Genomic DNA, 24627 nt, shown 5'->3' with positions numbered 1-24627 from the left:
CTTAGAGCATTAAGTATAAAGATCTGAATATGCTGAGCATGTACTGTTGATGAGAGGCTTGCTGATACTTTACCCCTGGAAGAAAGTTTTTTAAAAAAAAGTGTTTTAGGTTTTAAAGTGAGGCTTACTTAAGAAAATAATCAAATAATGTTTCCATGTCCCCTTCCAGGCTGCAGTACATTAGAAAGGTGTGCCTATTGATTTGACAACTCTACTTTTTACTTTAGGTCAGCAGTTCTCAACCTGTGGATCCTTTGGGGATTGAACGGCCCTTTCACAAAGGGTCACCCGATTCATAACAGTAGCAAAACAACAGTTTTGATGAAGTAACAAAAATAATTTTCTGGTTGGGATCACCACAACATAAGGAACAGTATTGAAGGGTCAGGCATTAATAAGGTTAAGAGGCACTCCTTTCGGTGATGTGAAAGTATCCTGGCCCCGTAGTAGGTAAGTGCTCAGTTGCTAACAGAGAGGTTAGAGGTCTGAAACTCCCTCCTGCCCTCCCTTGGGCCCGTCTGCAGGAGGCAGACATGAGAGTAGCCCTCTGAGCAGTCCTCCTTGGTCCTTCTGGGTCAGGACACATCAGAGCCAATTCAAGGACACACAACCATGGCCAGGGAGCTCGTAGACTTATTCCTCTCAGCCGCCTTTAACGTGCAGTTTGCCACTGGTCTTTGTGTGGGTTGGCCGTGTTCAGATTTCTTTCACACATGAAATGCCATTTGTTTCTAACTCTTCTGCTCGCTTGTGATTGCAAAGTAGCACGGGGCCTTCTAATAAAGACAGCGGAGTTACCTGAGCATGGCCTCTCATACCTAGATGCACAGCGAGTGATAGGGCAGGAGCATTTGTTCAAATGTTTAAAACCTTAGGTTTCTTCACATAGCCTACCCGTTGATCGACCAATACACAAACATATCTCCCAAAATTGCATGTGCCCTCAAGAAAGCCTTTGGTCAGAAGCATCCACTGTTTCCCCTCCAGTCCACGATCCCTGGCCTCCACTCTCCCTTATCGCCTGCACCCATTATCCCTCTAGCTGCTCTCCCAGGGTTTTCCAACCGCCTTTGCCCTCCCTGCACTCCAAAAGCACTGCCAGGAAGTGAACAGCTTTCCCACATGTCTGGGCATGGTTCTTGGGTTTTACTAAGCACTTGCTTTAATGCTTGCTGGGTTGTTTAAAGATATATATTAATTAGGTTATGCCATGTTAAGGGGTTGCAACAATGAGCTCAATCAATTGTGAGGATGGCAAAGAACCAGACAGTGTGTCCTTCTGTCGTCCACAGAGTGGCTGAGTCCGAACCCCTGACAGCATCCCCAGTGCAGGTACTTAATGAGTTGCTTAGGAAGGACTGTTTTTTGGAAAATGATTTCCACATCTTTCCTTAGAAGAGACAGCGGAAAAAAATAGGTTTAGGCAGTGCCTCACCCTGAATGTAGAACTTAAGATTAAAAAAAATCCATCAGCAGAATTATAATTGACCCTACCTTTTAACTGTGCTGTGTGAAAATAGATGTAAACTCATGTATTTGCAACTATTTTAATGCAATTAATTTCACTTTTTATTTCAAGTAGCATTGTGTGTTTAGTTGTTAATGTCTGGTTGCTGAAAATTGCCTAATTCATTTATCATTTCTATGATCATTTTTACAGATTTCTTAAGATCTTTGTATATGGATCATGTCATGTTTAGATGCAATTTAATCTTTGCTCTCTTGCCATTTCTCCGAAACTTTCAGTACTAATTGGCAGTGACAAGCACCTTCCTTGAAGCTCACTCCAGGAAAGGTTGAAGCCCGTACCTTTTAATTTCTAACACGTCACTCGTCCACATTGGCAGAATTGGAGGAGAGAGGGAATGGGGATGGGGTGTTTGGCTTCTTTCCTGAGCCAGCAGAAGATGTTGCTGTCTGTGCTGGAGCAGGGTGCAGGGGACACTGCGTTCTAGTGGCTCAGAGCAAGCACTAGCAGGTGGAGTCGCTGGGAACCAGATTGACCTCCTGTTCCTCCCATTTCAGCTGTGTTCAAACCTGAGGCAGAAATACCAGGTTTTACTTCCGTTGCCTATAAGAGCCAGTAGAACTCAGGATAGGCCTCCGTGTTAGTCTGGGTACTTTAGAGAAACAAATCCACAGAAACACATGTATAAGAGAGGGTTTTATATAAAGGTTAAGTGTGCATCAAGAAAACATCCCAACCCAGTGCTGACCAAGTCCACAAGTCCAACATTAATCCATTAACCCATATGTCCAATACCAATCCACAAAGTCCTCCTCCATCTCACAAAACAGATGCAATGATACCGACTGCAGGAGTAACGCTGAGTCAGTGAACGTGTATGCATCTCTGCATTGGCAGGGGTCTCCACATGGGTGTTCTAGCACCCAAGGCTGCATCGGGGTAGGTCCATGTGGCTTCTCCTCAGGGATGTCTTGCAGGAAGTGAGCCTTGCAAGCTGAAGCAGAGAACTGGCTAAGGCAGCTGCACCCTGGTTCCACCATCAGAAAGTTAGAGACCCGAGAACTAGAAAGGCGAGGCTCACTGAGCCATTTATCTCTCCGCCCTTCAATTAGCCCCACAGGTGTTTACTGGCCAGGTTGGCACAATAAACCTTAACCATCTCAGCCTCTTTCATTCAACAGCTGTTTCTTGTGGGCAGACCCCATTCCAGGTAGTATGTTAAGGACATTCTAGCAACCTAAACGATGCAGTTCCTGCCCTCACTCTGCTTGTAGACTCCTAGGAAAGCAGAATTCCAGTGAGTAGTTGGAATGAGGAATGTGGGTCGTTGTGATCAGAGAAGTGTCGAGGGTACTTGTAACAGGGAGGCCTCGTTGAATATAGGGTCATCCCACCCACTTAACCTCAGTTCATGATCTGCATGCTGCTACCACTTTCACATGTATATGAGAGGGCTTCAAAAAGTTTGTGGGGAAATTCCATTGTTTTACTTCTGTTTTCCACTAGCTTGCTGAAGCCCTCTTGTGTTTGCAGGCCATGCAGAGCTCTTCTCTGAACTTCAAACCTGATTGTCCAACTGTCCTCTCAGCAACTGTCCTATTGACTCCTCAAACTCTCATGTCTGAAAGGAAAGGCTCAGCGACTTTCTGGCTATGCCTGCCCCTTGCAGCTCCGGGCATGACAGCACCAACCCACCCTTAGCGCTCAAAGCCATTCTTGACAGCTCCTTCTCCCTGGCCCTTCATCTCCAGCACATCACCAAGACTTCTGATAGCATCCCTTGTCTCTGGCCACTTCTCCTGACCCCACTGCAGTCCGCGTCACCACTGCGTCTGGGCTGCCTCGGTTTCCATCTGAGCAGACCAAGGTACCTCTCAGTAACCAAGCCAAGGGATGCTGCTCTCAGCTCGGCATCCTTTATCTGCTTTCCAGTTTTGTATTGGTTGGAGACTAGAGTCCAGGGTTGATCTTCTAGGTCCCATGATCTGGCCCCGTTCACCTTCCTCACCGCCTGTCCTTACTACTAGCCTCTGCTTGGACTCCAGTTCCCCACCTCCTCCCTGAGCCTGTTGGTCTCCGCTTTCTGAAGGACCGCCCAGCGGCCACCCTGTTAAGAACTCTCAGTTCCCTGTGCTGCTTTTTTTGAGCACTAACACAAGGAATTGGATGTTTATTTGTTTAATGACCTTGACCTCACCTTGAGGAAAACCATGGCGAGCAGGACTTTATCTTTTTTTTTAATCATTTTATTGGCGGCTCTTGCAGCTCTTATAACAATCCATACATCGATTGTATCAAGCATATTTGTACGTATGTTGCCGTCATCATTTTCAAAACACTTTGTATTCGTGTCCTCAGTATCAGCTCCTTTTTCCCCCTCCCTCCCCTCTCCCTCCCTTGTGACCCCTTGATGAATCATAAATTATTAATTTAATAACTTACACCGACAACTGTCTTCCTTCCCCAATGGTTTCTTCTCCCCTACCCTCTCCCCACCGTCCCCTTCTCCTCCTGGTATCGCTACTCCCATTTCAGTTCCTGAGGGGTCTATCTGACCTGGATTCCGTGTGTCGTGAGCTCTTATCTGTACCTGTGTACGTGCTCCAGCCTAGCTCACAGTGAAAGCCAGGACTTGGGTCATGATAGTCGGGGGTGAGGAAACCTCAAAGAACCAGAGGAATATTGTGAGTTTCATCGGTGCTACACTGCGCCCTGACTGACTCATCCTGTCCTTGTGACCCCTCTGTGAGAGAATGAGACTTTATCTAATCACAACTCTACATTCACCTTCCATACTGTACCTAGGACATACACCGGTAGATGCTTAATAGTCCTGTCACAAATGAACACTATGCTGAAGGTTAGGTACTAAGGACCTAGACATGGCAGCAATAGTTATTGATTAACTGCTGTGTACAAATGAAAGACAGCACCGTCTATCAGTTTGCCATGCTCTTGTGGCTTGCATGTTGCCATGCAGCTGGAAACTGTGCTACCAGCATTTCACATGCCAACAGGCTCTCCCACAGTAGATATGTTTGTCAACAGTGCGTCTAGACTAAGACGGAAGAAGAGGGCATCTACAGACCTTTCTCAGCTGCTCTGTGCTCACTGGGAATTATGGGAAAGGATTGTCTTGATCTATTCAAGGGTGTATAAACAAACAAATGAAAGCCTTTTCTTTGTATGCTCATCAAGACACACAGTGCAGTGAGCTTTTTTATCTGAGAAATGGAACGTGAGGGTTTTGCCCCTCCTAAAGAGAAGCTCCTTAACAGAGTCTAGTGTTACATGTGTAGGAAGTTGGTGTTTGTTCAACTTGAGGGGGTTTTTTGGTTTTGTTTTGGGTCCTTTTTTGTTTGTTTTTTTCTTTTCCTAGTCTTCCTTGATGGGTCTAAGAATTATTCTTTTAAAGGTAAGAATTAGCATTTTAACCACTCAGCTTGTTTGGTATTGACCCATCCATTCTATCGTTTTCATTGTCTGACACTGTCTTAGAAATGGGAAGGAGTGAATTTGCTAGCTAGAGAATAGCAATCTTTTTACAAACACTGGACACAAAGTGTGATTGACGGCACTGTTGGGCAGTGGTTTTTTTTAATAGTATGCACACTGAATATTTAGAAATCAAATCCTATTGGCTGCACAGGGACATAATCAAATGAGCTTAAAACTCCACTCTCAGCCAGTAGATTCTAACTCAAAGTCACCCTATGTTTACGAGACTATACATCTTTATGGAAATAGAAAGTTCTGTCTTCTATAGAGCAGCTGGTGGGTTTGAACCACTACCCTTTCCGTAGCAGCCCAACACTTAACCCATGGTGCCACAGTGCTTCCAGACCAAGCCTTGAACTTGATTCAGTGTTTCATCCCATACAAGGTGTCAGCTGTTAATTTAAAGCTATGGTGTTCAAGTGTGTCCAACGATAACCCCTACAATGCTTATACTCCTAGTAATAATAACTACTAACAATAAGAAGAAAATAATAATTCTTTAAAATGAAGTATTCAGCTTGCATCCAGATGGACTTAGACCGGAGTCGCTGGAGTGGAGCCCCTTGAGGGCTCCCTGTGCTGACCCAGCAGCTGGATGGCTTATACAGTGCATCCTTTTACTGTAAAGTAGTAAGTACTGCAGAGCCTTGCGTCTTTAGGTTTCATTTCATCTCTCTCCTTGATGTTTTATAATTTGCAATGTATGAATCTTACATGTATTTTTGAAATTTGTGCTAAGTAGTTCACATATGGGTGAAAGATGAGGCTTTCTATCCCCCTAACGAGTTTCCACTTGGAAACCCACAGGAGCCATTACCCTATCCGGTAAGGTCATTGTGAGTCGGCATCACCTTCCTGACAGTGAGTTGGCTTTTGGTTTGACATTCGCATATGCTGTTGCAAATAGTATTCCTTTTAAAAAGTCATATCTTATTGTGTTTAAGACAAAAATTTGCACTGCACTTTAGGTTCAGATACAACATTGTCTTTCATTATCTTCTCATTCAATTTTACTACCTCCTTGAAGCCTCCTCATATGATTAATTTTGCTAAAATTGTGCACACACACGTACACTCAAACTCTGCTTGCCAAAGGTCCCACCAGTCTGTATTTTTCTGGTCTTGTGGTGTGTTTTGCTGACATCAGCATTCAGGTAAAGCTAACCTCAAACATGAGTACCTTCTGTTATCTGTTCTGCAGTTTCTGAAAGACATTGTGAAAAACTGATGTGACTTGTTTTGTAAATGCTTTTTGGAAGTCACTCGTGAAGCTGTCTAGACCTGGTATGTTCTTTATTGGAACATTTTAACTACAAATTCAATTCCTTTCATAGGTATCAGTTTTGTTTTTTAAGAGGCAAGTGGAATTTTAATTTATGCAAGCTATTTACAAGCTACTCCTGGTTTCTGTAAACCTGGACTAGCCCCCTCTGAAATGCACAGATGTAATCTCTTAGAAAGGCAAACAGAGCCTGAGGAGAAAGGAGGGCATCTGCAAGGGATGTTGTTGTGTACATCAAGTCAAGGCAACCTCTGTTGGCCCCAGGGGACAGAGAATTGCCTCCCAGGTTTCCTTGGCTTCAGTCTGAATGGGAGCAGATCACTAGCTCTTTTCTCCTGTGAATCTACTGAGTGGATTTGAGCTGCTGGCCTTTCAGTTACCAGTCAATAATTTCAACCCTTCCTCTGCTAGCACTCCGAAATATGTCAGTGAGTAATGAACATGGACTAAGAAATAATTGTGAGCACACGACATCATGGTATAAATAGTAAACCACTTACTGTTACTTTCTCAAAAGATCGAAACATAGACCACAGAGGCACGTATTTGGTTTATCACTTGGCTCTATCAAATACTTCACTTTAGGGCAATGGAGGGACCACTGTCGGCCTTCTGGATAAACCTGAGGAATTGCTGCGTGTGTTTAACAGTCTTTGCTGAGGAGATTATACCAACATGTTTTTCTAGTGTTGAATCTTGCATTTATAATCTGGTCATGAAATAATGTCCATTTTATTTTTCTACTGCTCAAGTTGATTTTCTGACATGATCAAAAAGGGCGTTTGCATCTATTTGAAGGAAAGATGTTATTTTAAAGACATGAGCTCACAGTGTTTATGCTCATGGGAGGGGAGACACCACCGCGTGAGAGATACCAACAATCTTTAGAAGAGTGAGTGGGGCAGTCTTGGCATAGAAAGGCTGAACCACGGGCACAGTGAAGGTGGGTGGGGGCGTGGCCACCGGGGAGCAAACTGATCGACACCATGGTCCTCAGAAGACTTGAGAAGAATTCTAGAAAGGCTAAGGGGCTTAAAATAGTAAGTCCTTCTAAGGACAAAAGATGCTTAGAATATTAAAATGTGTAAGGAAGAATTAGCAGCTCATTCTGCCCCAAATCTCAACTCTATTTCAGCAAGAATATTGAACGTTATACTCTCTGGAGAATGGGTCTGAGACAAGGCCTGGATTCAGGAACAACAGGTGTAGCTAAATTTGGAACGAGGGCCCCTGACTGAAGACAGTACCTCCCATCTTATCAAGGAGACTCCCCAGTCACTTCATTTCTTGATTTCAAATGACTAAAACATGGGTTCGTGCTCCTCAGAGAAGAACTTCACAGATTCCTCTCTGGAGACTTGATGGTCCCAGGAAAACATCTCCAGTACTGAAATGTAGGAGTCCCTACATGGGCAGATGCCTTCCTAGTCCTAGGGCGAAGCCTCCTGGCCTACAAGCTTGTCTGTGAGCACGGTTTCTTTTCCTGCCAGCATTCCAATGTCTCATTTGCAGTGATGAATGGGCAGTAAAGATCACCAGACACTGGCGACAAACCCCACTGTGAGAGGCGAAGTTCAAAGTGAAGAGGGGAAAAGGAAAAAAGAGAGAATATGAAGAAAAAGAATTCAAGGAGCAGGAAAACATCAAAACTCTCCAGAGCGTACCAGATAGTGAATCCATGAAACAGAAACAGGAAGCTACAGCAAAAGAACATTCAGGGACATCAAGAAGGAGTGCCCAATGACAATACAAGACCTGTCATTAATGCATTATGAAGAATTTAAGAGAGTGTTGACAGAGCACTCAACCTATGGAACTGGCCATGGGGTGGGGGGTGGGGGGCGTAAAGAAGTCTGTGGAACTAAATGTATGAGTGTTGGGTAGAAGGGTTGGAAGAGACAATAAAAAGCAAAGTTGGAAAAAAAAAGAAAAATATTCAAGGATAGTAGACTTTTCAAGAGATTCAGGAAGTGAATGCAGTAAAAAGTTCTAATCTAGACAGACCACAAAGGAGACAGAAGAAAGGGTGAAATCGTTTTTAAAAAGATGCAAAGCAAGTTCCTGGATCTAAAGGGCAGGAGTGTGTGTATTGAAAAGACTGATCATGAGGTATGCTCATAAAAGTTTGGACTGCCAGGGAGAAAGGTAAGTCCCTGGCACTTTCAGAGAAGGGGACATAGAAAACAAAGCACAAACGAAAAAACACAGGTCACGTACAAAGGCTTGGGAATCAGAACAGGAACAAATCCTCAATGTTTATTTAGAACAGTGTTTCCCTATGTGGGTGAGACTTCCCCCTGGGGGGCACATTAGAGATCAAAGGGCTGCAAAAGCAGATACCTCCACTTTTTAATTGCCGGGGGAGGGGGGCACTAAGCAAAAAGTGTTTCCCCTGAAAGGTAGTAGAAAGTCAAATACGTTTTGGAACCTGTGATTTACAGACAAAGATAATATATCTACTTTGAATGACTGAAGAGTGGAGAAGGGTTAAAAAGCTCACTCCTGATCTACAGTAGCCAGTTGGGAAATGATGTATCTCATTGCAGACTCAGGAAGTAGCAAGTGAAGCATGCCATCTAGAAATTGGGAGGTGAGCGTCAATGAATACCTAAACCTCTTTCAACTCCAGAGTCAAAGGCCTCCTGTGAGCAGGGATCATGGGGTGGGGAAATGTGGGGAAAGAAACGATATGCTTTTTAATCTATCCCCTGTAGAAGTCTTTCTTTTAAAGTGCATACCTTTATAGTTTAGCAATTAAGATGAAACGTAAGAGGAGATAGGGATTCGCCCAAGGTGTGCGTGGGACTCCAGCAGATGTGACACTAATGATTCTTCTCTCTTCAGACTCCCGGTACATTCTCTTGCCTGTCGTGTTACATCACCTCCACATGCACTTGCAAGCACAGAAGGACCTGATCATGTGCGCGCGTATCCTTAGCAACGTGTTTTGCCTCATCAAGAAAAACAGCTCCGTAAGTAAATACAGATCTTCCTATGTAGTTCCCATCAGATGGCGGCTGGGAGATGAAATGTTTTAAGTCTTCCAAGAACCCACACTAATGGGTGACCTCTGAGTCCCCACCTTTATTTCCAGCCGGGTTGGACTTTCCCCTTTGTTGTTTTCCCCTCAAACCTGTGGGATTGCTATAACCCTGAATAACCTAGGTTTCCTAATCTTGTATTGCAAGAAGGAACTGAATATCAAGTGAGAAAAATTAGAATCCGCAAAGCCTCCCACGTGTGTATTTAATCTTGGTATGAAAAATACTCTGTGGCAAGAATACCTTATTGCTGCCAAAATGAAATCGCCGGGGCCCATTCTGTGAAAGGCTGAGTGATGGTGTTCAGTGCATGGCCATGCCCTCCGGTCAGGCTCCGTGGACACGGCGATGGCAGAGTAAAGCCCCCAGGAGACTGGCAAGATCGTGCAGTACTACCGTGATCACTGCATGGTTATGGCTTTGGGAATTCCTGTCACTCTTCCTGACACTTGATGCAGTGTGATTGCATTGGCGTTGCAATGCAGTTGGAGACAAATCATGTTCATGATTCTAAATGGGACCACCCAGACTACTCATGTGCATGGCTTAGGGGTCTGATGTGAAGCCCGCCTGCGGAGGATGCCTGCTCCCGTTCTGTCGATCTGCAGCAATGAACCAAGAAGCCCATTCAGCAGAAGCAACTCCTGCAAAGCTGTTTGCCACTGAGTGCAGTCTCCTCTCTCTCTGCCTCCCTGTTGCCTCTGTGCTACATCTTCCCCATTTTGATTTCTGCCCAGCTCTGAACAGGCTTGGCAGCGACCCCAGCAAGAGGTGGTAATACAGGCCCAGTCCCAAGGGAGCAGGGTTGACGTTAGGAGAGAAAAAGGCTGGAAACTCCACATCTAAAAGTCTAGCCAGAGAAACGTGCACCAAAAGAGACCATTGATTTTACCCACCCGCCATCCTGTCTCCAAGAGGAGCCTGGAAGGCTGTGGCAGCGTGGTGGGAAGACATGTGTTTTCCCTTCCGTTCTTTTTATATGACCCAATATGAAATGGCCATACCTGTCTAGCTAGATTGGGTTTCTAAACAGTAAATGCCAAGAGTAAAGAAAAGAAGTCAATAAATAGGTAATTCACTACAGAAAACTGAACGGGTAAATATTTATATTTACCAAGAGTGCAAGTGGGTTTTTGTTTTGTTTTATTTTCCCCTTGTCTATTTCCATTTGGAATTTGCAGTCAGCGCTTAGCCTTCTTCGCTGAGGAATTCTGAGCAGATACCAGATCAATAGGGAGAAAGCTTTGGTCATTTTCATGCAAGGGCAAGGAATTTGATCTTACAATTCTAGCCAAGCAGTCTTTTCAAACTCAAGCTTTCTGAAAGTGGTCTTTGCCAATCCTGATACCGAGCTCCTTGGGAAGGGCATTTGGGCAGTTTTGTCTGGTGCGAGTATATCGGGGACCCCGCGCCTCCTACATGCAGCCAGCATAGGTAAGCTGCAGGTTCCCACTTGGCCTGGGAACGTGGACAGTACTAAAGCTGCTTGAGGAAAGCCATCGCCACGGCGGCCAGCTGGCCTTTGGTCCAGTCTGTGGCTCATGATGCTCACCTTAGCCCAGTGCCATTTTTGCCCCGAAAGGCAGAGTTGCCCAAAGACACACAACCATGCTGGTGGCATAACTGGCGTGCCTCTGTATTGCTCTGCTCCGCGTCCTCTAATATCTAAACTCACCCCCACTGCCATCAAGTTCATCCTAATGTCTAGCAGCCCTGTAGACAAGATAGAACCGTCCCCTTGGGTTTTCAGTGCCATCATCTCTACAGACACTGACCACCACTGGCATCTGTGCAGAGCAGCCGGTGGGTTTGAAGCATCAGCTCTGTGGATAGCAGTCCGGTGCTTGGCCACGGCACCGCCAGCACACGTTTCCCTGATATGACCCACCTTTGCGCTGTATCCTGGGCATCGTGTGTGTGCTCTTGGGTAACGTGTGAACTCCTCTTGCCTTTGTTTTCTCACCTGGAAAAGGAAGTCATTCACTTAGTTGAGGTCCAGGTCCCAAGCCCTGCAGATCTCTGGCTCTTGGCTTCTGAATTTGGAAATGTGTTTTCCACCACCACGCCCCAACCCCCCACCCCACCCCCGTTTCAATGAAAGAGAAGTGGAGCGTGTTTTAAGTCACGATTTCCTGAAGACAGATTTGTCGTGTGTTTGCTTGTTTGGCTCAGGAAAAGTCTGTGCTGGAGGAAATAGATGTGATCGTGGCCAGTCTGCTGGACATCCTGCTGAGAACTGTACTGGAGATCACCAGCCGACCTCAGCCGTCCGGCTCAGCATTGCGGCTTCAGTTCCAGGATGTCACGGTAAGATCGGAAAGCAGTGACCCGAGCAAGAGGGTGCGCTGCTGTGAGAAGTTAAGAAATCTGACCTTGGCGAATTAGCTGGGCCCGTTTTAGATGCATTGATGACGACCTTTCATTGAACCAGGAGTTAGCATACAAAGCGCATATGCCAGAGGAGCTTAGACTAAGCAGTTTTTTATTTCAGAAAGCCAACTGTGGTGTTAGTCCTTACTTTGGCTGAAGTAAATTCATGTCCATCCTTATTCCTAGTCACCTTGGTACCTTTCCATGCCGCTCATCATTGCACTGTGAGAGCAGGGGACACTACAGGCACAGCGCAGGGGGATCAAAATAGCCGAGTGCTCCGTGCGACTTCTTCATGGCCAACTAGTTAGCACGTTTTTAACCTGCCTGAACCTCAATTTCTACAGCTATGAATTGAAGATTTAGCTTAGTAACTTTTTAAGTAAATCATCTTATTGGGGGCTTCCCTAGTAATTTCTAAGATCCCTTTGAGTGCCACAATTTAATGAGTCAGATAAAACATGGTACATGCAAACTATTGAAAGTAATATAGCCGAACACTTAAAAATGCATAATATGCATTTCTATTTGATGTATTTCTATATTAATGTATCGCTATTCAGTGTGTATGCATTTCTATTTAAAACTCACATTCAGTTGACCAGAAATTATTTTTACATGATCAAGAATATTCTTCTAAGCAAATGATATCCTTTGCAGAAACGATAGCAGATGCTGTAGTGTTCATAGCGTGTGGGTTATTTATAACCATGGCAGGTTTGTCATCGCTTAACACGTAGTGCAGTGTATAAAACTGTTTTTCGATAATGTCTGTGTGGCTCTGGCTAAGAATAAGTTTTGTTTTTCATTTTAAAAGATAAATAGTAGTTCCAGTTTGACTCTTCTGCCAAGGCTGGTCATTTCAGGGTAGCCGTACCGATTACATTGTTTTCATGGTTGCTTGCAAAACTAAAAGTTGCCGGAGAGAACGAAGTTCTGGTGTTGGGGTTGTAAAGTTAAGCTCTTTGTTGTAACTAAATAAGGTTAAGATTCTACCTTGAGCAAATCTGGCAGAAAATAATTGTACTAATCTCAGAATTTATTATATCAGATAATGTATAAAAGTGTTAAAATAGTGTCTGATCCACACTCGAAACCAAACTCACTGTGAGTTAGTTGATCTACCCCAGAGTGGCTCTATAAGGCAGAGCAGAATTGGCCCTGTGGGATTCTGGGACTGTCCCTCGACAGAGCAGCTGGGGGTTTTAGACTGTTGGTCTGTGCTTAGAAGCCCACTTCGTAGCCCACTCTGCCACCACCCCTTGGTATCTGGTCCAGTCCTCAATAAATAGCCCGGCGCACTCACTGCCAGCAAGTCAAGGCACACTCATGGCAGTCCTCCTCTGTCTCCTGCAGAGCGGCTGGTGGGTTCGAACCACTGATCTTGCAGTTAGCAATTCAGTGCTTACCTACAGAGGCAGCAGCAATCACAGTAATGTTATTGCTATGGTAGGAATCATTATTATTGTCAGCGTTGGAATTTTTCCACGGTGGGGGAGGCATATGCCAAAGTCAGTGTCTGTCAGCTCTAAAGATCTTATTAATGCCGTCATCGTTTTCTCAGTGAGAGACACCATCTCTCTGAATGCGAGTCTTACAGGGAGGTCCCGGGTGGAGGCACCTTCTCGGTCTTTACCGCCACACCCATGTGATGGTGCCCACGAGGCTGAGCACACGGGGGCCTGTTGTGATGGGTGCAACCCTGCCGCCAGCAACATGCGGCACCAGCTTGAGGATGGGCTTCCGTCTCACCAGGAGGCCAGATAACAGCAGCCTACTCCTGCAGTGGAAGAGGACTCTGCTTCCTATTCTACTGGTCCTTCAATTCGTAAATGGTTTCTCTAACTTGGGATGGGCGAAGCACCATTGTAATTGTTTCCTTTGAAAACCCAAATTGTAAATGGAAGCAGAGATTCTAAAACTGCATGTGTGGCCATTTGCCGCGTGCCCGTAACTAAGGGACTCCAGGGTTCCTTCTGTTTCATAAATGCTCGCTGTGTGGCTGTAATTCTGTGAAATGCCTTTGATACTGTAGGTGACTCTGTTCAGCATGAGTCATGTCTCGGGAGATACTCTGCTGTGTGTACCCCAAGCCCTCATGCTTAGAGGCAGACAAAGGGCGACGGAGAACTTGCTCAGAACTACCCGTAGAGGAAAACGAAACACGCCTATGGGTGATAGAAGGGTTCTCAATGTCTCGAGACAGCTGGCACCGTCGTATTCTCAATTATTGATAGACATTCCCATTGTACTCTCTTTCTACCTGTAAATGAAGCAAACTACTGATGAAATTTAAAGCTGATTTTCAGGAAAGAAGTTTCCATGCTACAAGGAAGTAAATCTTAATTGAGAAGGGTTTTATTTATTTTCAACAATTTGTGAGTCTAGGGGTTTCCATCTGAACACATTCTTAAAATATCTTTAGAAAAGAGAAGGAAATAAGATACATTCTGAGGGAAAAAGACCACGGTGGACTACTTGAAATCTAGGCCTAGGAACTTTCCTGTTGCCTTAGAATCGTGTGAGAGGTGGACATGGACTAAGGAAGACAAGAAGAATTGATGCATTTGACTTGGGGGCTGGAGAGAAACATTGAGAGTCCCATGGACTGCTCAAAGGACAAACCGGTCTGTCTCGGAAGAAGTAGGACCAGAGTTCTCTTTAGAGGCAAGGATGGCAAGACTCTGTCTTACATATCTTGGACATGCCGTATGCACTCAAGTATAAGCCGACCCGAATATCAGCTGAGGCACCTAATTTTACCGCAAACCCTGCATTAAAAATGTGCTGAAAAAGCTCAGCTTATACACGAGTGTATATGGTTTGTCAGGAGAGATCAGTCCCTAGAGAGGGACATCATGCTTGATAAAGTGGAGGGCCACGAAAAAGAGAAAGGTCCTCAAGGAGGCAGATGTACCCGGAGGCTGCACAGTGAGCTCAAACCCGGGAACCATTGTGAGGCTGGCACCAGACTGGGCATTGTTTCCTTCTGCTGTGCACAGGGCCGCGATGGGTTGGAACCTACCAAAGGCACCTAATAACAACAGGTCCCAGAACATAGTTAAATGGACATGGAGTTCCTACATAGAGGTGCTGGGATTGATCCTATGTCACAAATGTGTCGGAGCTCTTCTATCTGGATGATGAATTATTTTAAACGGACCTTTGCCAGATATGACAAACCCATACTCAAGCCCACCATGGCAGCTGTGGGCACACATTTGACAACCCTGACCCAGTTGCCTTTGTTGGAAATATATATATATATATATATATATATATATATATATATATATATATTCCCTCCCCAGGCCTCTCTTGGTTTTTAATTTTACATAGGAGCCCATAATGTAAGCTTGAAGAAGCCAATTCCCCAATAAACTGCACTTTTATAAATACTACAGTCAGTTACCACTGATTGCTTCTCCTGTTGTGCTTGTATTGTTTTAAATGTTACTGCCCCGATTAAAAGTGGGCAAATTATTTGATGAGCACAATAGACTGTATTGAAAATGCAAGTATCTTCAATTACAGGTACACTGGTAAATGCAAGTGAAAGCAGTTTTACAAGCTACCACACATCTCTAAATGTATGGAGGCTGTGTATAGTTTTTCATGATTAATTTTTAAAGAATCAAATTTCTTCAAAGGAAATCACATAGATCCCTAGCACAAAAGGATGCTTCAATGACTTTTCTCAATGGTATTAAGATAAAAACAGTCAAGATGCACTTTCTCTGTGCCCTCTCAGCCAGTGGGCTGGTACTCTGCTGAGTTGAAGGATGCCATGCCAATTCATAAAGGGGGCTCGTTCCTAGAAATTGCTCAGTCCAGAGACCTTGCTGGCGAGACCTGGCAGACTTGGTTGGTGTTGACAATCCAGGGAGCTGGTGAAGCCTCATGGTGCATGGATTTCTGCGGGGAGTCAGCACAGCGGGAACTCGCCCCCCAGCGTTTGTGGCAGGAGCTGTAGCTTCCTCGCACTTCTCTGGTGTAAATCCAAATGAAGCGGCCTGTGGCATTCTACCCCAGAGGGCATCCAGAGCAGGGCCTCATCTGAAAAATGGGTCAGTCATCTTCTTAACGGACCCTGTTACAATGGAGACTGTGGCAGCAACCACGTCACCAGATTCCGGCCGAAGTTAGGGCTCCCCTGAGGCTGTACTTTTTAAACCAGAGAGCCTACATGGAAGTAAAATGAAATAAAACCGGAGTGGGAATATCCTGATCGGCTCAGAAGGCAAGCGAATGGAAGGCTGGGAGTGAGAGGGAAGGAGATAATAAACCCGGGCTGTGACACTTAAAACAAGAATAGTTTTAAAAGAATGTGCAGCCTTAGTCCCGGAGAGCAATCTTGTTTTGTAAAACGCCAGTTGCAACTTACCAACTGGACTTTGTGACTCACTGGTGTGTTATGACTTGTAGTTTGGAAAACACTTTTGTAGAGACTCTTTTCCCTTTATTAATGATTTCATCATCATAACCAAGATTTATTGCGTTTTAGTGCCAAGTATTAAAAACTTTACTCGAGTCACCTCATTTAGTTCTCACCACAGTACTCTAAAGAATGGGGAAACCAACCTGACAGCACCTAAGGGCAAAAATATACATTTTTTATGCATGAGAAGGCATGAGTTCAGGTATTACTCTTAGGAATACTAATAGCTGATATTCATGACTTCTTGTGTTCTACTGAGGAATAAGGTCCGTAAAACTAAATTGACTTGGCCAAAGCATACTCATATAGCAACCATTTCACCTAAGTTATAGTTTACTCTGTTTTTATTTACCCAGGAGACTTAAACAAGTTGTGTTTCTCTTTAAGAGGGGCAAGTACTCCTATATGTAGCGTGGAAGTTTCTAACCTTCTAGTAGAGCAAGGAACAAATATATAATGTAGGCCTGTAGGAAAATATAACATTTGTTCAGTAGCGCCTTCTAAGATCATCTGGTGGGCATTTCCAATGAAGAGAGTTGCTGACAGATGAAAAGCGGAAGGTAACATTTGTATCTGCTAGTGGTCTCTCATGTGCTGAGGACTTTTGTCCAAGCTCCTTTGTATCGAGGGCTCAGAAAAAGAATTCCGCATCAGAAGAAGACTCATTAACCCTGAGATGTGTAGATACACAACTGTCCTCGCTAAAGGCCCCAAAATATTGAAGTCCTTACTGATGGAGAGCAAAGAAAGATTGATGTTGTCAAGGATTTCAAGAGATGAATGGACTTTCAATGAGATGGAACCACTCGGTGATGCAGCAATGGGCTCAAGGGCTGGTCATTGTGTCATTCTTTCGTACATATGACTGTTATGAGTTGGAACAGACTCAACAACTCCTAAAGAGAATAATAAGTAATGCTTGCATCGTAGTGGGCATCTCATGCATGGAATCTGAATTATCCTACTCAGCGGGCAGTGTGATCTCCAGCTTAAAGAGGGACCCTTAGGCTCAGAGATTAATAGAGCTAAGATTTGAACCCAAATATGTTTAACTTTAGGGCACGGAATTTCGGTGTCCCATCAAACCCACTGCCACGGGGTGTTTCTGACTCCTGCTAACTATGACTAGCTCACTGGGTTACTTTGAGTCAGAGTAGAACCCCCAGAGGGTCTCCAAAGCTATACATCTTTACAAGAACAGACTGCCTCCTCTCTCTCCCACAGAAGTATTGCTGGGCTCAAGTGCAAACCTTTGGGGTAGGAGGGTGAGTATAACCACTGTGCCACCAGTGCCCAACTGCCATGCTCATGGAGTGCAGAGTGAAAATCCTAATGAATGCCTATGGCCCTATAGCTCGACTCCTCCCATCTTCCATCACACCACAGTCTGCTTGGTGCCCTCCGGAGCACCAGGCTCAGCCTCTGTGACGTCAGCAGCCATACAGCGGTTAGTGCAGCCTTCCCGTGCGTGGGCATTCGCTGACTTTTTGCTTTCACAAAGTCCCTTCATCAGAAGGCAATACAAGAAAGTAAAGGCATTTCATCTGCAAAATGCATGGTCTAAAATCTTCAAATAAATCCCCGTCCCTCATAGGAAAATCCAGGGTATTCTCAGTTGGAGCCTTGTTTGTTTCTAATGTTTTGTGGGCATGGTTCTACTAAGCAGAGTTATCTGGTTTCTTGAAACCAACTTAAGAGGAGATGCAGTGAGCTCAGATATAGGAGGGATGAAATTAATACCATGGTAATATGGAAAATATCAACCTCAGAAAGGGTGAAAAAGGAAAAAGATAGAAAAACATACCTCAGCTGGTTACTACTTTTTAAGATTGAGCATTGCTGAAGACAGCCCCAGCCATGCATACATAGGTCAGATGAATGCATGTTTATCATTCTGGGGTCACATGAAGTTACAGGGGGAATGTTTGCCATATGAACTGCATTTCCCGGTACCTCGGAGGGTTGGTGTGAGGCTTAAATGAGGTGATGAATGAGAACACAGGAAGTGCTCGCTAAATAGGAGGAGCCGCGTTGCTTTCCTGCCTTTGAGTGCATGCGGCTGGTTGCAGAGTGGAAAGCAACCTGCCAGTAGAACATTTACTCTATATTAAAGGAAAAAAATAAAGGTAATTCATTACAGGGAGAAGATGTTGGCTGTGATACTGTGGGTAATTTTGATTAAGAAGATTTCACAGGGTGATGTTAGAACGTACTGATTTTTGTTGTAAGTGTTCTATTTGAAGACTGCATCGAGTAAGTTGCTAGCGTTCTTTAAATCCCTGGCGTTCAGTCGGTGCAGTGTAGCAAGGATGAAACATACAACTTTCCTCTAGTTCCTAAATGATTCCCCCCACCCCCGACTATCATGACCCCAATTCTACCTTACAAATCTGGCTAGACCAGAGGATGTACACTGGTACAGATAGGAACTGGAAACACAGGGAATCCGGGGTAGATGATCCCTTCATGACCAGTGGTGAGAGTGGTGATACTGGGAAGGTGGAGGGAAGGTGGGGTGGAAAGGAGGAACCGATTACAAGGATCTACATGGACAACAGAAAAGTGGGTGAAGGGGGATGTCGTAAAGTATAAGATATAACAAAATAATTTATAAATTATCAAGTGTTCGTGAGAGAGGGGGGAGCAAGGAGGGAGGGGCAAAATGAGCTGATGCCAGGAACTTACATGAAGAAAAAATGTTTTAAGAATGATGAGGGCATATGAATGTACAAATGTGCTTTATACAATTGATGTCTGTATGGATTGTGATTAGAGTTGTATGAGCCACCAATAAAATGATTAAAAAAGAAGAAGAAGAAAACGCCCTGGCTTTAAAATATGAACTGTTCCCTCTCTTTCCCTTAATTAGGGGGAATTTGTTGCGTGTCTCCTGTCCCTTTTACGACAGATGACAGATCGACATTATCAACAGCTTCTTGATAGTTTCAATACAAAGGAAGATCTAAGGGTAAGTTGCATTTTTAAAAACTCTTTGAAGGGATGCCTTTTTCGTGTCTCTTGTTCTTACCCATCTCTGTTCTGATCATCCCTTGACCATTGCCTTCCCGGTTTCCATCACAGTCTAAGTTTCTTTTCCTCCGTTTCATCCACACGCCTTCTCCTCTGTTTTAGATCTTAAGATTTCTGCTTCTCAAACAGAAGTTAGCTCTTCTTTTGAACAAGAACATGGAATTGGAAACATTTATCGTGAAAGTTCAGTAGACCAGAAGCACAAGGACAAAACGAGGGAGGAAAGGGCAAATTGCCTAACCCTAATGTAGTATATTTACAAACATTGCCTACGTAAAAGATAAGGAAGACTAGATGAACATATTAACTGGCTTCACTCCGCTAACACCATCATAAGAAATTCTGGCTACCATGCTCTGGCCAAGGAAAGCAGCATTGTCTTTGATAATCTCATCAGCTATAATCAATATACTAGATACTAGATTAGTTCAGCAGGCTGACATTACATAGAAAATGTAATGGGTGTCAGAATCAAAAAATTCCATCATTGCTGAGATTAGAGACTTTTGATGCAGCTTTCAATGGTGTCTGTGAAAAGTTTAGGGGCTAATTCTCCTGTGGAGTGGTGGAGAATGACTTCTCTCTCATTTACATTTTTCCTCTTCCATCTCCAGTTTTCCAAACAATCCATCATATTGAAAGGATGTTCAACTGCTTGGTCGTAGGGAATTAGAGGACAACAGACACAATCACCCTGCCTTGTCTGCTTGAGTAGAAACCTTCACCCTGCCATGGCTGTGTGGGAAAGTTTTATATTTATGATCCATAGGGGTCTCTAGTCTTTGACTGTTAACTGACTCAAGTATTTTGCATGTTCTGAAATGAATCTTTTCGTTAGTTTAATGCAGTCCGCAAGCTGGATCATAGAGAAGAAAGAATGAGTTTGGGAAGATCTAGTCTGTATACCAGTCAGTTGGCATCTGCCTAACACCCTGAAAACAATTGTTTTTCCTGCTTATGCCCAATCTGGAGGTTATAATTAAAATTGAATGAAAGACCTTAAATTATACCCCCTCTGAGTATAGGAATTATCAATAATCACCAGGGACAGCTACTATTAGCATAAAAGGAAATCTCCTGGAGGATTTCCTGCGCTAAGTACACTGTGTTTGTGCACAATGTCATCATACTCTTCCTCGGGGTCTACGTGGTCTCCACCGCAGTCAGTCATTACCTTTTTCTTAAGTATCTCCTTATAGGGGTGCCAAATAATTTATTTAGTCATTCCATTGTGTCGAGGATTTACAGAATGGATACTGCAGCAATGAACATCTTGACTATATATGTGAACTTAGTCCCAAATTTCTTTAAATTCCTGGAAGAAGAATGCATAGGCTATGCACGATTTAGAAGGGTCATAGACTGGGCACAATTTAGATTTCAGTAGCTGGTGACAGGTGATATATTGACAATTTCAAGTGAACATTTTTGTTGTTCTTTATTTCTGCTGCCACTGGTTTTTCCAAAATTCCCGGGTAAAGGAAGAGTTGTCCCAGGTTGTCCAAGGGTCCTTTGAGTCAGGATGAATTTTAAGACTGAAGTTCTCACGTATCCACAGAGTAATGGTGTTTAAACTGCACTCTTGCTTGAAGACCCCGGAGAGCTCCAGGCTCCTGTAGGTGTGGTTTCTGACTTCTTGAGCACTGTGCCGTTTCTTCTCCTTGGTCCCCGCGTACTTGAACAAGTGGTGTGCGTCACCGTGTCAGAGCACACAGTGTGTAGGAGCAAAGACCCGGGGCTGGTTCTCTGCATTGTTTAATTTCTTTGTCCTTCTCTAGAACATGGCATTATTTTTAAAATGAACAAAAGCAATAACTAGGTAGTGATTAGGGTTTTTTCCTCCTTCTGTAGCCAGTAATGTTTCATTATACACCCACCTTGTGCTGGCGGCTAAAGTAGTGTCCATCTCCCTGATATTTCATGCATCTATAATGATTAGATTCCTGCTCTTTGTTGATTATGGCTTTTCATAGAGAATCATGAGGTATTTGATTTAAGCATGTGATTATACATGTTCTAGACACACAGACTAATGTAAACTTTCAATGTCGCCCATACACCGGCCTACTAGCTTTCAGGAATCACGTCTGACTGGATCTTCACCTACCTGTACAACTCTTGAGTAGTCCCTGCGTGCAAGACCAGAGCCAGTCTGGTCACTACATCTTCCCCGACCCTAACTGCTTTCTAATCTCATCATCCCCCACTACCTTCCAAACACCAGCACTCCAGCTGCTTTAAATCGCTTACATTCCCCAGGTACCCATACACAGGATTCAAATTTGAGTTTCTTTGAACCTTTGTGTCCACCCGAAATACTCATCCCATCACCACCTCAGTTCCTGTCCTAATTCCCTGCCCGGCTTTCAACTGGTCACATTTCTCCCTGAGATCTCCAGAGGCTTCAGTGGCCAGTCCCCTGCTCTGGATCGCCTGGTAACCACCCGTGGTGTCCCCCGCAATCCTGAAAATGATAGTCTCTTTGAGTACAGGGATTGTGTCTTTGTGTCCCAAGAAGCGATTACAGAATATCCAACCCTGTTTGAATGAGTGAACTCTCCAAAGAAAGTTCTACCTGCTTCACAGGCCACCCTTTTCTGTCCAATTGATTTTGATTCATACTCTTTGTTGGAACATATTGATTAAAAACAATAGTTCTATAGTCCTGGGAGATTGAAGACCATTTGGGAGTTAATTTTTGTATAATGTACTTAAAGATTCAATTAGGTTACACAACTTAGATGCGACAAACGATTACTGATACCCTGTAATGGAATTCACATCCCACATCAACGGGGTTACATATTTGAAACCTGTGGCAAATGCTTCAAATAACAATAGACCAGTCACAGGCAGTCCTGAGGTTACAAACAATAGACCAGACAGACAGTCCTGAGGTTACAAACAAAATCTGTTTGTAAATGCGCCTTTCAGTCAAGTCTGTAGGTAAGTTGGAGCAAGTGCATGCGACCTTTATGGGCCTGCCCTGGTTGTAGTGCCGGAACTGGCGCCCTGGCGGCACAGAAGGAGCATTGCAAACCCAGCGGAGGGTCTGTGCAAGAAGGATGTGGAACCTGCTTCTGTAACAGCCTTGAAAACCCTGAGAGGCATTTCTGCTTTGTCCTCTACGGTAGCTGCAGGCCATGGATTTGGTTTGGTGTGAGAGTGGGGTGCACCTGTTACAGGGTTCGCCTACCAACCCCAGAGTGGGCAGTTTGAACCCACTGTCTGGCCCTTGGGTGAAGTAAGCCACAGTCTGTTTTCATAGCGATGTATAGCCTTCACAGCCCTCTGGCCAGTTCGCTTCTGCCCTGAAAGGTTGCTATGAGTTAAAATTGGCTTAATGGGTTTGCGTTTTATTTTGTTTTGGGGCTGCAAGGGCATGAAAAGAAGCCTTGGTTCTGATTTAAGTGCACATGCAATAAGCATGGGTGCTTCTGATGGGGGATTTTTCCAAGCAGAGGCTAGACACACAATATTAAAGGTACAAGTTTTCCCCCAAGTGGGGTATTTGTAACCAGTACACATGCTACTGCCTGGGCCTTTGATTTTGTTGTTGTTATTGTTGTTGATAATTTTAAAAATTGTTTTATTAGGGGCTTATACAACTCATCACAATCCATACATACATCAACTGTGTAAAGCACATTTGGACATTCATTTCCCTCATCCTTCTCAAAACGTTTGCTCTCCACCTAAGCCCCTGGCATCAGATCCTCATTTTTACCCCTTCCTCCCCACTCCTCCCTCCCTCACGAACCCTTGAGAATTTATAAATTATTATTTTTTCATATCTTTCCCTGACAGGGCCTTTGATTTTTGTGAGAAAACTGGGACAGGATAATGAGATAACCCAGGAACAGTAGCCCATCCCCAGCTCCTCCACTGGGAACACCCTTTCCTTTGCATGGAAAACTCCAAGAGAAACTTAGCACAGCTAGTCTCGAAGTCTGTAGCCAAACTTTTCATCCAGTTTTTCCTCTGTGAAATGCATGAACACACACAGACATACACACACTTCTGATTGGAGTTTTAGGAGAGAAAGTGAAACCTCTGGATTCGAGAATTTATTGAAACTGTACCTAACAAAGGAATCCTGGTGGCCCTGTGGATTGGGCATTAACTGCTAGCCTCAAAGTTGGAGTGTCACACACACCCCCCAGCAGGAGAAAGATGGGGCTGTGTGCCCCCATATGGTCCGAGTGCCAGGGACCTGCTGTAGTCCATGGGAGGAGGAACTGACTCCGTAGCAGTAGAGTTTTTTGGTTTTTTTTTGGCTTTCCTCCTAACAACATATGGACTACAAGAGGAAATGACCTTCACTTTCAAGATATTTTTGTGATCTGCATCATAGCATGGTCAAGCAGATAGGAAACTGAAGTGAGATTCAAATTCTTTGAAAAGTCAATGCAAAGTGGGGAATCTTTTGGTGGGGAATAGGGACTATCACACGTATCCGTGGGAAACCTCAAGTAATCAACTAGGATCATCAGCACAAATTTTGGACATGAAATTTAAAATAGCTTTTTAAACTTTCAACATGCTAATATCCTTGTCTGCCAAGAGGGGATCAAAATGTGAGGTGTTGTTTGAAATCCCGTGACCCTGGCGCGCATTTTACGAAGTGCTGTCTGTGGGGAGTGTAGAGACACGAGCAGGATGACCCTGGCCATTTAAAGACATATGACCTAGTGGGCACAATGCCACACGGCACTTACTGCATGCAAACGCGTGTGTGTCGATGGCAAAGAAGCGAAAATAAATTCTTGTCAAAATATTTATGAGCTTGAGCAAAGCTGTGAGAATATGCACAGGCGCGTGCGCGCACACACACAAAGCCACCACGTGGTTCTCGGTTTTTAGATTCTATCTCCCGTTGATATGAGTGACAGCCATAATCTTATACTCCAGCAGCGTTACATGTTGAGCATAACATGTTGTTGAGTTTGATAAATAAATCTCTTGCGTTTTGAGTTACTTTTTCATTTTTTTAAGCAACACTGTACTGTTGCTCTCAATCAAATTAGAGTAAATTGTTTTCATAGCATCATTTAAGGTTTTTAAAAACAACAGCTAATAAATCTACATGAAAACTCGATTTAGCCCATCACTTTTCGAGTAGAGACTGTTACGCTTCACTCACTAAATGTGGTGGCGTGTCCCCCTGAGTCTCCTGGTAGTATCGTGTGCTGCACCATGGGTGGTCCTGGCTCTTACACCGTGTCAAGAAGAAATGTTTTCCTATTTGACAATAGCTTCTTGTGTTTGGTTTAAAGGTAACATTGGCATGACTATTCCTGTCGTTTAGCATGCTCGCTGTGTGGCAGTCTCAGAGCCAGGAGGCCTGATTGGGCTCAATTTAGCATTTACCTTCATTTGAATTTCTCCAACATACATTTACTCTTATCCTATCAGCCCCCACACATCCGACACAGATCATATTTTTAGAGCACCCGCAAGAAACACGCGTTTTTATTGAACACAGCTTTATAAACGTTGG

General features: G+C 44.1%; 1 protein-coding gene across 3 annotated transcripts in view; it reads left to right on the top strand.

Annotated features, from left to right (window-relative positions):
- Positions 1 to 24627, top strand: part of DOCK4 (dedicator of cytokinesis 4) — a 481793-nt gene that overhangs the window by 352332 nt on the left and 104834 nt on the right. For all 3 annotated transcript variants that reach the window (XM_075558568.1, XM_075558567.1, XM_075558566.1), the window contains exons 24-26: positions 9093 to 9220; positions 11462 to 11596; positions 18967 to 19065. In XM_075558568.1, coding sequence (XP_075414683.1) covers positions 9093 to 9220; positions 11462 to 11596; positions 18967 to 19065 — 362 coding nt within the window. The remainder of the gene's footprint in view (positions 1 to 9092; positions 9221 to 11461; positions 11597 to 18966; positions 19066 to 24627) is intronic.

The sequence above is a fragment of the Tenrec ecaudatus genome, chromosome 9, assembly GCF_050624435.1.
Source record: "Tenrec ecaudatus isolate mTenEca1 chromosome 9, mTenEca1.hap1, whole genome shotgun sequence".
Lineage (NCBI taxonomy): Eukaryota > Metazoa > Chordata > Mammalia > Afrosoricida > Tenrecidae > Tenrec > Tenrec ecaudatus.
The sequence above is the reverse complement of the archived record's forward strand: the minus strand, read 5'-3'. Positions and strand labels throughout refer to the sequence as shown.